This window comes from Cyanistes caeruleus, chromosome 13 (genome assembly GCF_971803275.1).
Source record: "Cyanistes caeruleus chromosome 13, bCyaCae1.hap1.1, whole genome shotgun sequence".
NCBI classification, from domain to species: Eukaryota; Metazoa; Chordata; class Aves; order Passeriformes; family Paridae; genus Cyanistes; species Cyanistes caeruleus.
The window spans coordinates 10,361,931-10,376,822 of record NC_141713.1 but is presented as its reverse complement, the minus strand read 5'-3'; the positions used below and the strand labels follow the sequence as shown (position 1 = coordinate 10,376,822).

General features: G+C 39.5%; 1 protein-coding gene across 4 annotated transcripts in view; it reads left to right on the top strand.

The window, feature by feature from the left end:
• GALK2 (galactokinase 2) overlaps positions 1–14,892 on the top strand; it is a 48,321-nt gene that overhangs the window by 31,554 nt on the left and 1,875 nt on the right. For all 4 annotated transcript variants that reach the window (XM_086849937.1, XM_086849934.1, XM_086849936.1 and 1 more), the window contains 2 exons: positions 2,044–2,254; positions 9,411–9,612. In XM_086849937.1, coding sequence (XP_086706063.1) covers positions 2,044–2,254; positions 9,411–9,612 — 413 coding nt within the window. The remainder of the gene's footprint in view (positions 1–2,043; positions 2,255–9,410; positions 9,613–14,892) is intronic.

The following is a 14,892-nucleotide window of genomic DNA, read 5'->3' as shown; positions in this document are numbered from 1 at the left end:
GGCTTGCCTGAAACATAGCATCTCCCTTGAAGTACAGAAATGGGAACAGATGTGACAATGCATGTGGCCTATTTCTGCAGGGGATTATTTATTATAAAAGGAAGTAGAAAAAATTTTGTTGCCTTATAGAATATTATTGTTTGTAAATTATGTTTAACTTCTCATAATAAAATCCAGGGGATGCTGAATATTGGGACTAAAGCATGAGGAAAATAATTTCCATTCATTTAGCACCTTGAAGAAGATCTGTATGTACCAACATACAACATTTTTAAAATAAAGCAGTAATTTTTCTTCTAACTTAACAGTAAGCAAGCTAAAATGCAGATTACCTAAAGGCTGTAGAATTCTAGGTACTCAGAGCCTTTGAAAAGGAGGCCAGAAGTGACTTAACCAGTCTCTTACAGAAAAAAAAAAATTCACACTGATTTCTGCATTAGGCACTAAACAGTTCTGCTTCTTTTTCTACCATTGAACATATAAAACTGTGTTTTAAATGGCAACAAAGTTATATGATTATGATTTTGTTTGTTTTGCTCTGCTGAGCCTCACATAAATCTCAGAAAGTCACTAGATGGCACCAAAAGTAGTTAATTTTTAGATACTGCAAAAAAGCAAAACTGGAAGAGCCCCTGCAAAAAAAGCACTGTTTGAGGAGAGTGAGAATCTACACCAGATAGCTGGGCAGCAGATCTGCTTAAATTTCATGTGTAACTTTGCACAAAACAAAGCAACTACTTCTCAGACATGTATGAGATCCCATGACTTTTTTACCCAGAAAATTAAATGGCTTAGCTGAATCAAGACAAATTATTTCAAATCAATCTCAGTCCAAACTAGTGCTTATTGAAAAGAATAAAATACACTGGGTGAAATCTTGGCCTTGTTCATAAAAGGTTTGACTTCTGATTTGTATAGAAAAAGGATTTCATTCCCTAGTCTTTCTGATTTAAACTCTTTCCAGACATACAGCTGGATCTAGAAGTTTTCAATTTAAACGGTGCAGCACTAGAGATACACTATGTGCTTATGTACACAGTAAAATGATATTGGTGTGTACCTGCTAATCTTTACTTGTTTTACTTTGTAATCTGTTGAAATTACAGGTAGTATGTCAATGATCACTGACTATTCTTCTGTAATTCTTAACATAAATATTTTACCTTATGAGGAAAGCTGCTTTACCACTTTCATTAGACACATGAAAACATCAACAGATATTTCAGCCTTCCAAAGAAAAGCCTGTTGGACATTCTGCCTTTCAAGATTCTGGTGTGTTGAAGTAACAACTGTCAACTGCCAAACCAAAACAAAGATACACAAAGCATGGTATCATTTCCAGGAGTGGAGAAAGCAGATGCATCTATAACTAATGAATATCACAGCAGCCATGTAGGAACGGAACAGATTCAGACCAACAGTGTACCCATTCCTGTAAAGGTTCAAAAGTTCCTTTAAATTGGATGTTAAGGAAGTTAAATTTCACTTAAAACTTCAGAGATTGAAAAAGGTTATGGTCATTCTCCTCACAAATATTTTGACCACTTTCATATTATGAAAAAAGGTTGTAATGACAACCTCAAATGTTCATCAGAAAATTCCAGGAGTGTACTGGAAATGTCAAACTGAAACATTAGAGCAAATACTAATAGTATGGAAATAGACTTTTTAAGGACTTTCAGTGTTACAACATCATAGCTATCATAGCACTTGTATAAACAGTTGTCCAGATGGGATTGTAAAAGGTTAGTAAGTGCTTGAAGTAACAAAGTCCATGGAAGAGGATAAATCACTGATCTTATACCACACAGATAATGCCAGTAGGGCTTTAACAGACAGTATCTGATTTGAGAGAATATCTGTCATTCACAGACCTTTAATAATAAATATAAGTATTGACTTCTCTGTACTGATAGAAATTATGTTGTGATGGTTCTCAATTAAGTGAGAAAAGAAAACGGGTCTTATACTTACAAACAACTAATAGTTTTAAACAGGAAAGCACAATATTTTCTGTTTTCTTTTTTTTTTTTTTAATTTTAGCTTCTCTCAAAGTCAAAAGGCTTGGAGTGGAGAAAAATGTTGAGACTCCATGATGTGCAAACCAAGCTAGGAGTTAGCCTAGAGGAAATGCTGACCATTGTCGAGGAGGTATTACATCCTGAGCCTTACAGCACAGAGGAAATTTGCAAATGCCTTGGAATTAGCCTGGAGGAGCTCCGATCTCAGATCCTCAGTCAAAACATGCAAGATGGTGAGCATATATGAAATGATGGGGTTTACTGTACAATGTTTGTATTATATAAAAATTTTATGCATTAATAAGTAGTGCAAGTGGAAGTCTTGCCAGAATGCTTGGCTGGAGTTTTGGTTGGGAAGTGAAAGAATTGATACCATAATCAATTGATATTTTCATTCTTTTAATTTAAAATAGAGCAAACTTTGATTTTGTTTGAACTGTTTCTAAAATGATGAAAATAATAGATCACTTAACTGGTGTTTAAGACCAGCATGGATGGGCTTGTGCTTCTGTTCTTAACTGATAAATACACGATCACTTCCTAAAACAGGCACTGGGCAGCAAGTTATCTTGGTCTTTCCTGAGAAAGTTCCTGTCACTACTACTATTTCTTTTTCTTTTAGGAAGATGTTGGGGAAGATGAACAATTAAGTATCTAAAGCATTTCCCATGTATTATTGTTTAGGATTATACGACGCAGTCATGAGCATTGTCACACATGAAATGGATCCTGGATGCATATAGTAGGGTTGCTAATAATACCAAATAATAGAGAATTTATAATTCAATTTGCTTTCATTCCAATTGAGATCAGAATCTTTCTGTAAGAACTACATAGAATCTTTCTTCCTTGTTTCCATTCTGTAGCACTAATACCTGTACTCTTTTGGAGCCATATTACATCCTTGTCAGTCTTTCCCATGACTGCTTTCAGGAATGTGTACATTGGATGTACACAGATCTGTAACATATCTGTCTATACTGACACTTACTTAAATAATCTGTCCATCTGGAGTGATTGTAAATTTTGTATATTGACCAAGGACCAGGTCCTGAATCTTTAACCTGTTTTGCACCCCAGTGGGATCAGACAGTATTAGACTATCTTATTGTCTAATTTCACTGCCAGAAGACACCAGGATGGAATAAGATATCTTAAGCCAGCTCTTTATCTCCATAGAAAGAGTTTTGATAACTTTGTACTGTCTGTACATGAGGAAGATATGAACCATGTAAATGCACTCTACAGCGCTTTCCTGGGAAACTGCAAGGTTGTAAATCTTACACTGTCCCTGCACTTTCCCCTTCATGAAGCAATGCAAGACTATTAACTTACAGATGTTTATACTTCTTATACCTGGTTTATAAAACAAAATTCTACAGTTCTGCAAAATCGAGTTGTTTATACAGGTTATCTTGATTTTTTTCAAAAAACGAAGTCTAGATGAAAAATTTAGACATAAAAGCCATAGAAGAAACTCAAAGGAAATTTTATACTGTAGCTCTGAATACTATTTGCAGATGTTTGCTGAACAAAATCTCTTAAACTTGCATGACCGTGATTTCATTTGATAAGACCAATTAAAAAGGATTATGCTGAAAGCCTTTTTGCGTGTACAATACAAAATTAAATAACAGATTTCTGTAAAACTTATGCAGAAGAAACAAGACAGACACAGAAAGAATCTAAATCTACTGGGTTTCTTACACACTACACAAATTACATGTTATGTTGGCTTTGGAACAGCAGAGGCTGTCTGAAGAAAACATTTTTCTTACTTTCCCCTCTACTTTCCCACTCTTTTTAATGACAATGCCTGGCTTCTTAATGTGAGAGAGAAAACATACTGTTAAATAAGTAACCTCTGCAGCGAATTTCAGAACGTCAATTGAATTTCTTTGTTCGACATGCAGAACAAACCATAACATTTAGGGGATCTTTCCATGCCCAGGGATCGTTACAAATATTGTTTTGTACTGGCATTGTGTCTCATGTTTAAGGATCTAAAAGGGCTCTGTACATACTTGTTTAGCCATAAGTCCAGCTTCGCCTCCTCTACTCCTCCAGTGACAGTCCTGTATACTTACATAAAGTTTTATCAGTATTTAAGGATGACCAGATAAAAACTCCACGTCTCAAAGGACTGGCTTTGGTCAAGATCCAGGCCAGGTCTGGAAGCCCACAGCAACTTTGCATCACTTTACAGCAACTATTCAAGGATTTCTGCAGTTCCCCACTGTACAGCCCATTTGTTCCCCATGTTTGGAGAAGTACAGATGGTGCATAAAGCCTCTCTGAACTTCTTGCAGTTGTTCTTTGGTCAACTCAAAATCCTGAGTTTAAAGCTCCCTTGCAAATGTTTACACATGGATTGCACTTGTGGCTTCTGAACATCTCTAGAAAAATAATATTTATTACTTTCTAAGGTGCACTGTGCCATAATTTTGGCTTGGACTCGAGTGCTTCACAGAACACATAGTGTGTGGTGATTGTGGGACATTAAGTATTTATAAGCTTCGCCACAAAAGGGTATTCTCCTGTAAACCAGTATATTCTTTTAACCATGAAATGTTTTTTCTTCTTAAATGAGGTATTTTTTAAGCCCATTTTTCCTTTTCGTACAAAAAATTGTAATCTAATTTTGACATTTAAACCTGAGAATGAAATCACCATGGGAGGAGCAGGCATCCATTTGCTGCATGGATTTGGCTGTTTAACTCCTATTTGTCGCCTGGAAAGAGAATTCTAAGTCTGTGCTGCAAGTTCCACGAGTGCTGCTTGAACAGCCGTTCATGGGCGTTGATGGTGATCTGAGGAACAGTTTCCACACTCCCTGCACTGGCGGCTGTAGGTGAGGGGGCCTCAACTGTTGTCAGGTGGCTCTGGGGTTCAAAAAGCTCTCTCTGTGCATCAGTAGATGCCCTGCATGACCAGAAGTTACACCTCCAAACCTCAGAGCACATCCCAGTTTAAGGGTTCAGGTGCCTAGTTCAGCCTTGCCCTGATCCATGTCATGGAGAATTTGGGGATATACCACAGAAACAGATGTGGCTGCTCCAGGCAGATCCCATACCTGGAGGATGGAGGCTTTGGGGTGTGCCATAGGTTAGGCACAGGCACTAGTGTCTAGATTAGTTGCAAAAGCCTTGTAAAGCCACCGTTCCTCTGGAGGAAAAATCACTTTAAACCAGTAGTTACCATAATCTCAAAACAGGTGTCTGTTGAATGTGTCACCGAATCCAGCGATGACTCGTCCCCTGGTTTATTTTCAGAAAGACAGATTGCAAACAGTTACTTGAGCAGTCCCAGTAGAGTAACTGTTCCCCACTTCAAGTAGGGGGTTCACAATCTGGCTCAAATTAAAGCCATCTGGCAGCATTTTCTTATATACATTATGAGCCAGAAACCTTCACCCTCATCATGTTCAATCAGCAGGATGCCTAACAGAGAAGGGTACTATTCCATGTGAGTAATGGTGCTAGAAACTGTCCCCTACACAACTGCGTGTCCGTGAGTTTTTCCGGTTGTAAATTTCTAACAGTCCCATCAGCCATGTGCAGCTCATTAATCTACAGTGAAATGTATCTTTAGAAGCTGCCAAAGCAACTAGAAGAAAAAAATATATAGCCTGGAGAGGTTGGTCTTTAGCTAAAGGTCAGATAGAATTGTACAGGAAGCCTCTAAAGAAAGGAATCTGCTGAAGTTGAAGTTGTAACAAATAATACGAGTTGCTGAGAAGCCACAACATTTACTTATGCAGAAAAAAAAAAATCCTTTAAATGGACTAGACAGGTTTGCACAATTTTTGTAAAGCTAAAATTAAAAATATGACCATACAGTTGAAAATCTACAGTAAACATTTCTGTTATATTTAGTTAACCCACAATTATTTGGGACTAATAGCCCAGATTTTTTTTTGTCTGTTAAGGGATTTTATATGGATTTTGGACAAGCTTTCATTTACATTAGTCTGCTGGGTCACATCAACTTGGAAGATTCTTGCTGCAGTACTGTCTGTTAGTGCCCTGGAAAATGGCACTATTCTTTCAATGGAATTTGGTGGTTTGTAAATGAACTGAATTTACCTGTTCGTTGGGTGACCTGACAAATCCCCTGCATAAATTGAAGTGGGAGAAACCCGGCCTTTATTATAGTTGAGTGGATTAGGAAAGTATATTTACATTTTTAGTCTAATTAATTACCTAATTCCATACATTATAGGAGATTTAAGGATCCACATGCTTTTGAGAATCTGGCATTAGTTCCCCAAACTCTGCTTTTTATGCTCTCCTTGGAGCACCACACAGGATGAGACCAAGTAACCCAGTTGTGTGTAATCCTGCAAGGGTTTCTTTGAGGAAAAGAAACCCTTTTCCTCTCTCAGAGCACTCCAGCCTTGGCTCAGATATAAACTAATCAGGTGTGGGCCCTCTGGTTTTGTTTCTTTTAACCGTGACAGAGCATGGCTTAGGAAATCAGTGGAGCCAGTATACAAGCTGTGATGTTGCAAACAGATTCCAATATAGATAATGACTTCTAGAAATATCATCTGTACTCTATCTTCAGTTAGGTAGAGAGGGTTGGTTTGGACTACCCATTCAAACAGAAGAGATAGAAGAAGGTTTCTGTATTATCAGAGGCATTTGGTGTTGAAAGATGAAAATACGTGAATGATTTCATTATTTTAGAATAAGGCTTAGAGAGTACCAGGCTGTTTGCTGTCCTGAAGATAATTTGCCTGAGAAGAAAAGCAAGCTATAACAAAAAATTCTTAAACATAATTTTTTTGAAATAAAATGCTGCCTGTAACAGACCAAGAACTAATGCCCAGATCCCAGCCTTTAAGCGGTACTAATTTGGTAAACGATAACACACAGCCACTCTGTGCTGCCTGGAAGGAGCGTGTTCCCAACCAGAGGAAGCTGTGTCAAGGTAGCAAATTCCCCCCTCCGCAGAGGGGCTCTCCCGGGAGCCAGCGCTGCCCAGGACACAGCTCAGGTCCCCTGGCTGGCAGCCAGAGCCAAGCGCCCTTTGTGGTTCCAATTCCTGACACGACGAGCACAACACAACCCCAGAGAATTTAAGGTAATCTGGCCAGTAGAGCATTGCTCTACCAAAGGGTGGTCTCCGAATCAATCACAGCCTTTGGCAAGTCTGTGGCCCGACAATTGAAACCAGACATGTTTTCAGTTCATTCTTTGGGTTACTACTGTTCAATGGTGATTTACAAGAGAGTGTGAGCTATGGCAATCTCTCACGCAACTTTAGATATTCCCTAAACGAATGCACATTTAGAAATCTCCTTGCTCTAAAACAATGCCTCATAAGAAAAGAATATTTAAAGAGAAACCATCCTTAAAAATAGGCCAAGTTGCCTTTCTTCAGAGTTCAAAAATACTGAGGCACCACTTTGCAAAACACAGTGCAACTAACTCCAGCAGCAACAAAATCAGATACCAAAATATGCTCTTCCTGTGTGATACTCTCAAGTCCATGTTTCTGGGGGGCACTCAATTTTCTCACTTCTGTTCTAGTTTGAAATACTTTCAGAAGGCCTGTTCACAAGGCAAACAGCACAGGGTTTCTCAGTAGCAGGCTGTATTGAATTACAAAATAAATAGGAGCAGAAGCAATATCAGCAGTAGAAGAACATTGCTATGTTAAATGTTTCTGTCTCATTTTAGACTGCTTGTGTCTCAGCACTATTTTGAGCATTTACAGTTGTGAAATACTCTGGAGAAATAAAAAGGCATTATAGAGGTGCTGATGAAGTTTTAGTCTGTAAGGGTTGCTGCCTGGAGTGTACAACACGAGAGACTTCATACTGGACCTAATTTTATTTCCAGTCTTTCAAGGAAGATTTCTACATGTATTTGCAAATGTAGATTACTGAAAGTGTCAGAAGTGGTTCCAGAACTTGGCAGTCTCCACAGAACAGCCAAGTAAGAACTTTGTGGGTCTGGGTCAGACAGAAAATTCTATTTTAGATACAGGGCTGGTCTTGCTTCTCCTTTTACCTCTATTGGAGTGTTTTGTCAGCCATTTTGGAAAGCAAGAGAGACCAGGAGCTGAACTGAGAGAGAAAGTTCAGTCTAAAGGAGAATTTACATGTAGAAAGAAGGATGTCCTGAAGTGCTCTAGCAAGGCTTTGCTGTGCTAAAATAAGGAAACAGTGCAGTAGGTGCTCCATATAAAGGTTAAAGTCCATTAATATTTACCACCCAAACAGCTCATGCAAACCAATTCAGTCATAAATTAAATTATGTCAAGCATGCTTCTGGTGAACAATACTTCTTAAATAGTAGCCATGGTATTAAAGCAAACAGAACTATATTGGGAGAGGAAAACAATGAACTACAGCACAAGCTTGGGAACAGCAGATCAATTCTCAGATATTAGTTGCAAACCAAACCTTCCTGTAAATATGGGTGGCTTGTGGCATCTTTAACCACAACCATCTCCTTCCTTTCTATGCCCCATTATTCAGGCTTGATGGAGGTCTCTACCCTGATGGCCACACAGGTTTGGACCTCCTCCCCCGACCCTTCCCAGCAAAATTGCTTTTTTATGGCACAATAGAAAAAGTTTAGCCAAAATCCTTGTACTAATCTTTCATTCTTAGTTGGTCTGTACTAATCAGTACCTGTCTGGCCTTGGTATCTCTTCACAACCACACAGGCAGCACTAACTAACTATTTTTGTACCAAAAATAAACCCTGAAATCCAAAGTGAAAGCACCTGTTCTCTTTCTTCACTGTACCTTTAATCTGGTATTATCTCCAGTCATAGTGAGCCTGCATTGTTGAGAAAAGAAAAAAAAAAAAGTAAAAAAACAGTAAAAAAAAGTGGGTGGTGTTTTTTGCGGTTTGGTGGTTGCTTTTTTTTTCAAGCAAAGGTCCATCTGCACAGTTCCATAATTGATGCAGATTTGGCCTGGAGCAGCCACACACAAGGCCCTGGGCCAGCAGGTGCTGGCTGACAGCTGCCTGCAGGGCACTGGGGACCCTCCAGGTGTTCTCCTGCTTCTGTTCTGCTGCTATTTGAAAACCTGAAAGCTTTAGATTAATGCCCTAATATTGTCACTGCCAACCCTTGTGCTTCTGCCTTGCCTCTGCAAAGTAAGAGGAGAGACTGAGCCTGTTCAGTGGCACAGCAAATAACCAGAGCATGTGCATGAAGCTGTCAAAATGAAAAAAGATGTTTACATTGCATTTTGATAACCTCTAAACTTTATTTTTATTAGGGCTTTTAAAGAAGATGTAGGTGAACTTTTGCAGAAGACTTTCAGCCTAGAGAATTCTTATATAAATTGCTAAAAAACCACAGTTCTGTTATGTTTTTGTATGTCGCTTTTGTAGTGAATAATAATGCAGTTTTCTTTTTGTGTAGTTTCCACCTTTAAGTTATACCAGCGTGCAAAGCACGTGTACAGTGAGGCTGCCAGAGTGCTGGAATTTCAGAAGATTTGCAGCGAAGCACCTGCCAATGCACTCCAGCTGCTGGGAGAATTAATGAAGCAGAGCCATATCAGCTGCAGGGAGATGTATGAGTGCAGCTGTCCTGAACTGGATCGCCTGGTCGACATCTGCCTGTAAGTTCTGACCACAAGGAAGAGTAATGGCCTGTGGAGAATACGGTTCGAATTGAGGAGAAAATATGACATCCTCGGCTATTGCAATCTTAAAATGAAAGTATTCTTGTCTCTTCTTACAAAATTAATCTCCTGCAGGGACATTACATGGTCAATTGTTTCCCTGCTGACATCTGTGTAATACTTTCAGATGAAAGCTACGGTTTATGGCTTTATTACAGATTTTGCTTTTGGACTGACTCATCGTCACAAGTCTTACGTTAGACTGTTGGTTACTCTTTTTTAAGTTGCAGAAGAAGTCATAAGTGGTGTTCTTAAAACATCATCTTACTTGTTCTATCTGAACTGTTACTTTTTCTCTGTTTCTTCAAATTATAGCATCATAGAATGATTTGAGTTGGAAAGGATCATCATGTTCCAACTCCCCTGCTGTGGGCAAGGACACCTTGCACCAGACCAGGTTGCTCAGAGCCCCATCCAACCTGGCCTTGAACACTTCCAGGGATGGGGCATCCACAGTTTCTCTGGGAAACCTACTCCAGTACCTTACAACTCACATGGGAAAGAATTTCTTTCCAGTATCTAATCTAAATCTACCTTTTTCATGGTTCTTAACCATTTCAGTACTGCTGCCACAGAAGTTCCAGGGCATAAGCAAGCTGTTCTACAACCTCAGGTTGTCTTAAAATGATAATGAAATGTAGTGAAATGCTATTTGCATTTTTTCAATTAAAAAAATAAGTTGTCCAGTATATCAGATAGGTTGGACAGCATTTCACTGTTTAAAAAATGAGTATGCTGTTACAGGGAGCTGACACTTTGCTTCTCTCTGTGCTATCTGAACTTTCCACATATAATTAAGTCCCCATCTCTGCCCCAGCATTATTCTTTCAGCTGTGATCCCTTTCTAACTCAGTTTGGTCGTGAGGAAACAATCTCAATTCTAAAGCACATTCCCTGAGTGCCATTTTGTCCCTTCTCTTCTCCCACACACAGGCTGTTGTGGTATCAGGCTGTTGCTTCCATGACTCAGCTACAGGGGATGATGAGATCTGGTACAATCGTGTGTTAATCTACAAAGTAAGAACAAGCACTGAGTACTCACATCCTACATAGCATTTCATCCCTTCCACAGGGTCAGCATCAAACAATGTACACATTTTGGTCTTTCTTTATTTCTCTTTTTCTGGTATATTTAATCACCGGTCAGACACTTGATGCTAACTTTGATCTAAATTCAGTGCCTATATAAGGAATTTAGTGGTTGGTGATCATTTCAACAGGGGCTGGGGGAAACAGTTGCCCACCTGGGCTGTCCGTCCTCTACTCCATCCCTGCCTCTGCCCCAGCCATCCTGTCCCAGCTGCTTCCCACTGTCCCATAATGGCTCCCTGGTGATGCCACCCTCATAACTTGTGCCCCTAATTGTTCGTCCTTCTGATGTGCTTTGGTGTGCTTCGTTTAAGAAACTGCCCCAAGCCAGATCATTACTGCCCTGCAAGAAGGGAAATGTGGGGTGACACAAGTGTTTGCAGGTCTGAGGTCAAGAAATGTTGTTTCACTATCTTTTAGAAGCTTATATCCCATCTTCTTGCTACATCTTTTCAGTCTTGAAGAAAATAAATGGCTTCAATTTGAGGTTAAAAAAATTAAATAATTAATACCTTACCACCTTTACCAGCTTTTTTTTTTAAAAATTAACTGAGAAATTAGTCTGGCTTAGAATGAAAATATAAATTTTACAAGCATGCAGTTTACCATATACTTTTTTCTTCTGCACTCATGGATTTTTTAAGTTGCAGTACCCACTTATCAGGTTTGTAAATCATTAGAGTACAGAATATGATTATTTAGGTGAGTGTGATTTCTTTTGCAGACAAGATGGAATGGCCTCTGAGTCAGAAACCTACAAACCTAAAAACTGAACAAAAGACTTCTGGACATTGACAGATTATTTTTTATATGGGATACACGTGCTGTTTTGTGCTAAAACAAAGCAGCCTGATTGCCACTGGACAGACTGATAGCAACTGAGCAGAACAAATTTTGATTCTTCTCTTGGGACCCAGTCCAGGGTGTAACTCCCAGGCTGTGTTCAGTTTATTGTATCACACAGTGATCACAGCACTGTGACAGTGACACAGTGACAGTCAGCAGCAAGGCAGTTCCACCAGAGTTATCCCAGCTGCTCAAATGGAACTGCTGATCCGAGTGTGAGAGGGGATAACGTTCTCCAGGGTCAGCTGAAGACAGAAACTGAGCTCTACTGAATTATCAATGATCTTGGGCAACAAAGTCTTGATCCCATGCAAGGCATTGGCACTGCCTGTTCTGAAGCACCACTGGCAGGGCAGGAGCCTTTAATTAACAAATGCATTGCTTTAGGTGCGGTAACTGCCCAGAGTTGGTGCCTCAGTCAGTGGCGTCCAATGACTGCACTTGGCAGAGCTGAGGAACCCATTCTGACAGGGCCTGTTCTCAGAAAAGCTGGAAGGAAACTGTTGGGCCCTGTGCAGGGGAAGACAAGCAGGTACAACTTGGCCAGAAGTGCTCTGCAGCGTGGAGTTACCTGTGCCACGTTGCAGTGAACCAGCGAGGATGGCAGGGACAGCCTCTTGCAGCAGGAAGCTCAGCATGGGAATGGAAACTGTTCCCCATTTGTGCTGAGCTCTGTGCTTCCATGGTGACACAGCTCCAGCTCAGGCAGGGGGACACTGGCTGGCAGGCAGGAACACAGCCACAGTACCAAAAGGAAAGCAGTAGTTAGGATTTTTCTAAATTAAATTAAAATTCATCAGAACATTTCAGTTCCAGGGAGAAAAATATAAATAGAAAAGGGAAAAAATGATGTGTGTGCCCATGTTACATCAGATTCTTGACTTACCAGCAGAAGAGCCCACAGTTTATGATGGGCAGTGCTAAGTACCACAGTGGAGTGTCATTCACGTGGAATGATCTCAAATTTATATATTAAAATTATTTCATCTGGGGTTTTTTAATTGTATTCTTTGCACAGAAAAAAGTAAATTGTTTGTTCATTATTCTTTGCAGTCTTGTCTCATCAAGAATATTTCCTAAGAAAGGCATCTTTCTTCCCTAGAAGTTTAGTATTAAATATTTTTCTGATTTAGTAATTAGATTTCTAAAAGTGTATAGCTATTTTGGATTAATGCTGCTTAAGCCAGCATCTAATTTTTGGAAAAAAGGTCTTAACTTTTCTTAAGTTATACATTAAAAAACCTAGAAAATATAAAATCACTAGTCACTCTAGGAAGGCTTGGCTGATGTGATTATAGAAATGGCCAGAACTACATAAATTACATTCTTACTTGCGATGATATACAGCTGCCCTGTAACTTTCAAAAGCTTTTCCAAAAATGCATTCCACAGAATTGCCTGAGTCTACTGCTGCTCTCTCCTTACAAGGTTTAAACTGTGAAGAATAATCTGCATATCCAGATGTTTTCTGTTTTGCCTAGATCTTTATGTTTTACTGTATAACCTCTGCCAAGAAAGAAAGAAAGGGATCCATACTTGCTGTGGTTTGTAGTGCTGAAAACTGTAACCACAAGTTGGTCAGTTGTTTTTTTCATTTGTAAAGACTGAAGACTTGTGCTTTCTCTAACTCACTTCATCCTGCTAGTAGCTGGTTTACCTGTTAGTCTTCTAAAGCAGGTAACACAGCAGATTCATTAAACAATTAAGGGACAAAAAATGGGATGTGAGCTCCTAAGTAAGTTAGGTACACTTGAAAATCTCTCAGTCCTTAGTGTTACACATAACTTACTTTCCTTTTCTTATTCTCCATCTTTTGGTGCTATAAATCCTGATAATTTTTGTGTTCCCAGCCATGCCCCATACATGACGGACAGCTAATCCTCTCTGACCACTTTTAAAAGGTACAGATTGTACATTACATCCAGGTGCATTACAATAGCCAACACAATTTTGCATTTTATCAAGACTCTTAGCATTTCCACTGATGATTTTCTTAAAGCTGCAGAGCCTGCAGCATTAATGGCATAATTTGAAATTTCAGCAAAGCCAGAAACACTTAAAGATGCTATTCAAATGCAAACTATAAACTACAAAGCAGAATAAGCACAATCCTCCCCATTTATATATTTAAATCTTACCATGTTAACTCCATGCTTTCTGAAAAACTATTTCATAATTTTAAGTATTTCAAATTAACAATATCGTTCTGGTTTTTTTCACATCTTAAAAGCACAGTTATTTTTAAAATGGACTACTGCCATGTCCTGCCTACTGTTTCCATACACCAGACTATGGGATTTCCATTCTTCTTCCCTTCTTTTATTTTTTTACTCTTCTTTCCTTTGCTGCAGTACTCATATTTATTCATGTTTACTCTCACTTACGCCCCCATAAGCTAATTCTCTTTGTGTTCAGTGAAGACTGGAACAAGATACATAAACACTTCCAGAAGCAATGGCCAGAACCTGGGACTGGGAGTTGAGTGCCCCCAGCACTGGGCTGCAGGCACATTGCCCTTCTCCCTGCACTGTGTTGTGGTGCTGCAGGGCCCAGCAGTGCACAGGGCCTTTCCCACAGGTGAGATCCTCACCTCCCACTGCACAGGTGAGCTCCCCATCCACAGGATTGTCTGCTCAGACTGCTCTTCAAAAACTGTCTAGATGCCGGTGCACAAGACGAGTGTCTGGCCAGGAATCCCACTTTACCAGAGGCGTCCATCTTAGTATTGAACTGATTAAAACTTTAATGAGGCAGTTTCAGACCTGTTCCAAAGACAACATCCTTGTGTTTGATCTAGATACCCCAGGCACCACATCTCCCGCAGACACAGAATGAGGTGCTCCCTCCTGGATCCAGGTAGTATGAGGTACCTGTTTTTCAGATGGTGCAACACTGCCCATCAGGTTCCTCAGCAGCCTCAAGTGGCTGCTATCACCACATTTGACACTGTTAAGCCACAGTATTTTGAAACACAGTGACTTCAGCTTTGCAACAAGCATATTTTCTGTCTACTTTATGCTTTATTTCAACTAAGTATTCGAAAATGACTCAGTAAAAATGAGGCATGAGCATGACCACAGAGAATTATGAAATCAATAAAAGGTTCAGAACTATTCTGAAGGGATTTCAGTTGCCTACCAAAATAAAAGGCAGACATCATCTGAAATATGAAGTTCTGTCTGAGGTAACAGACCAAATGAGTACAGACAGTTGATTTTACAGATTCTGAAAAGTGGATTGGGCCTTATAAAGTCAATGGGAATTTCCTTATTGATTGCAACT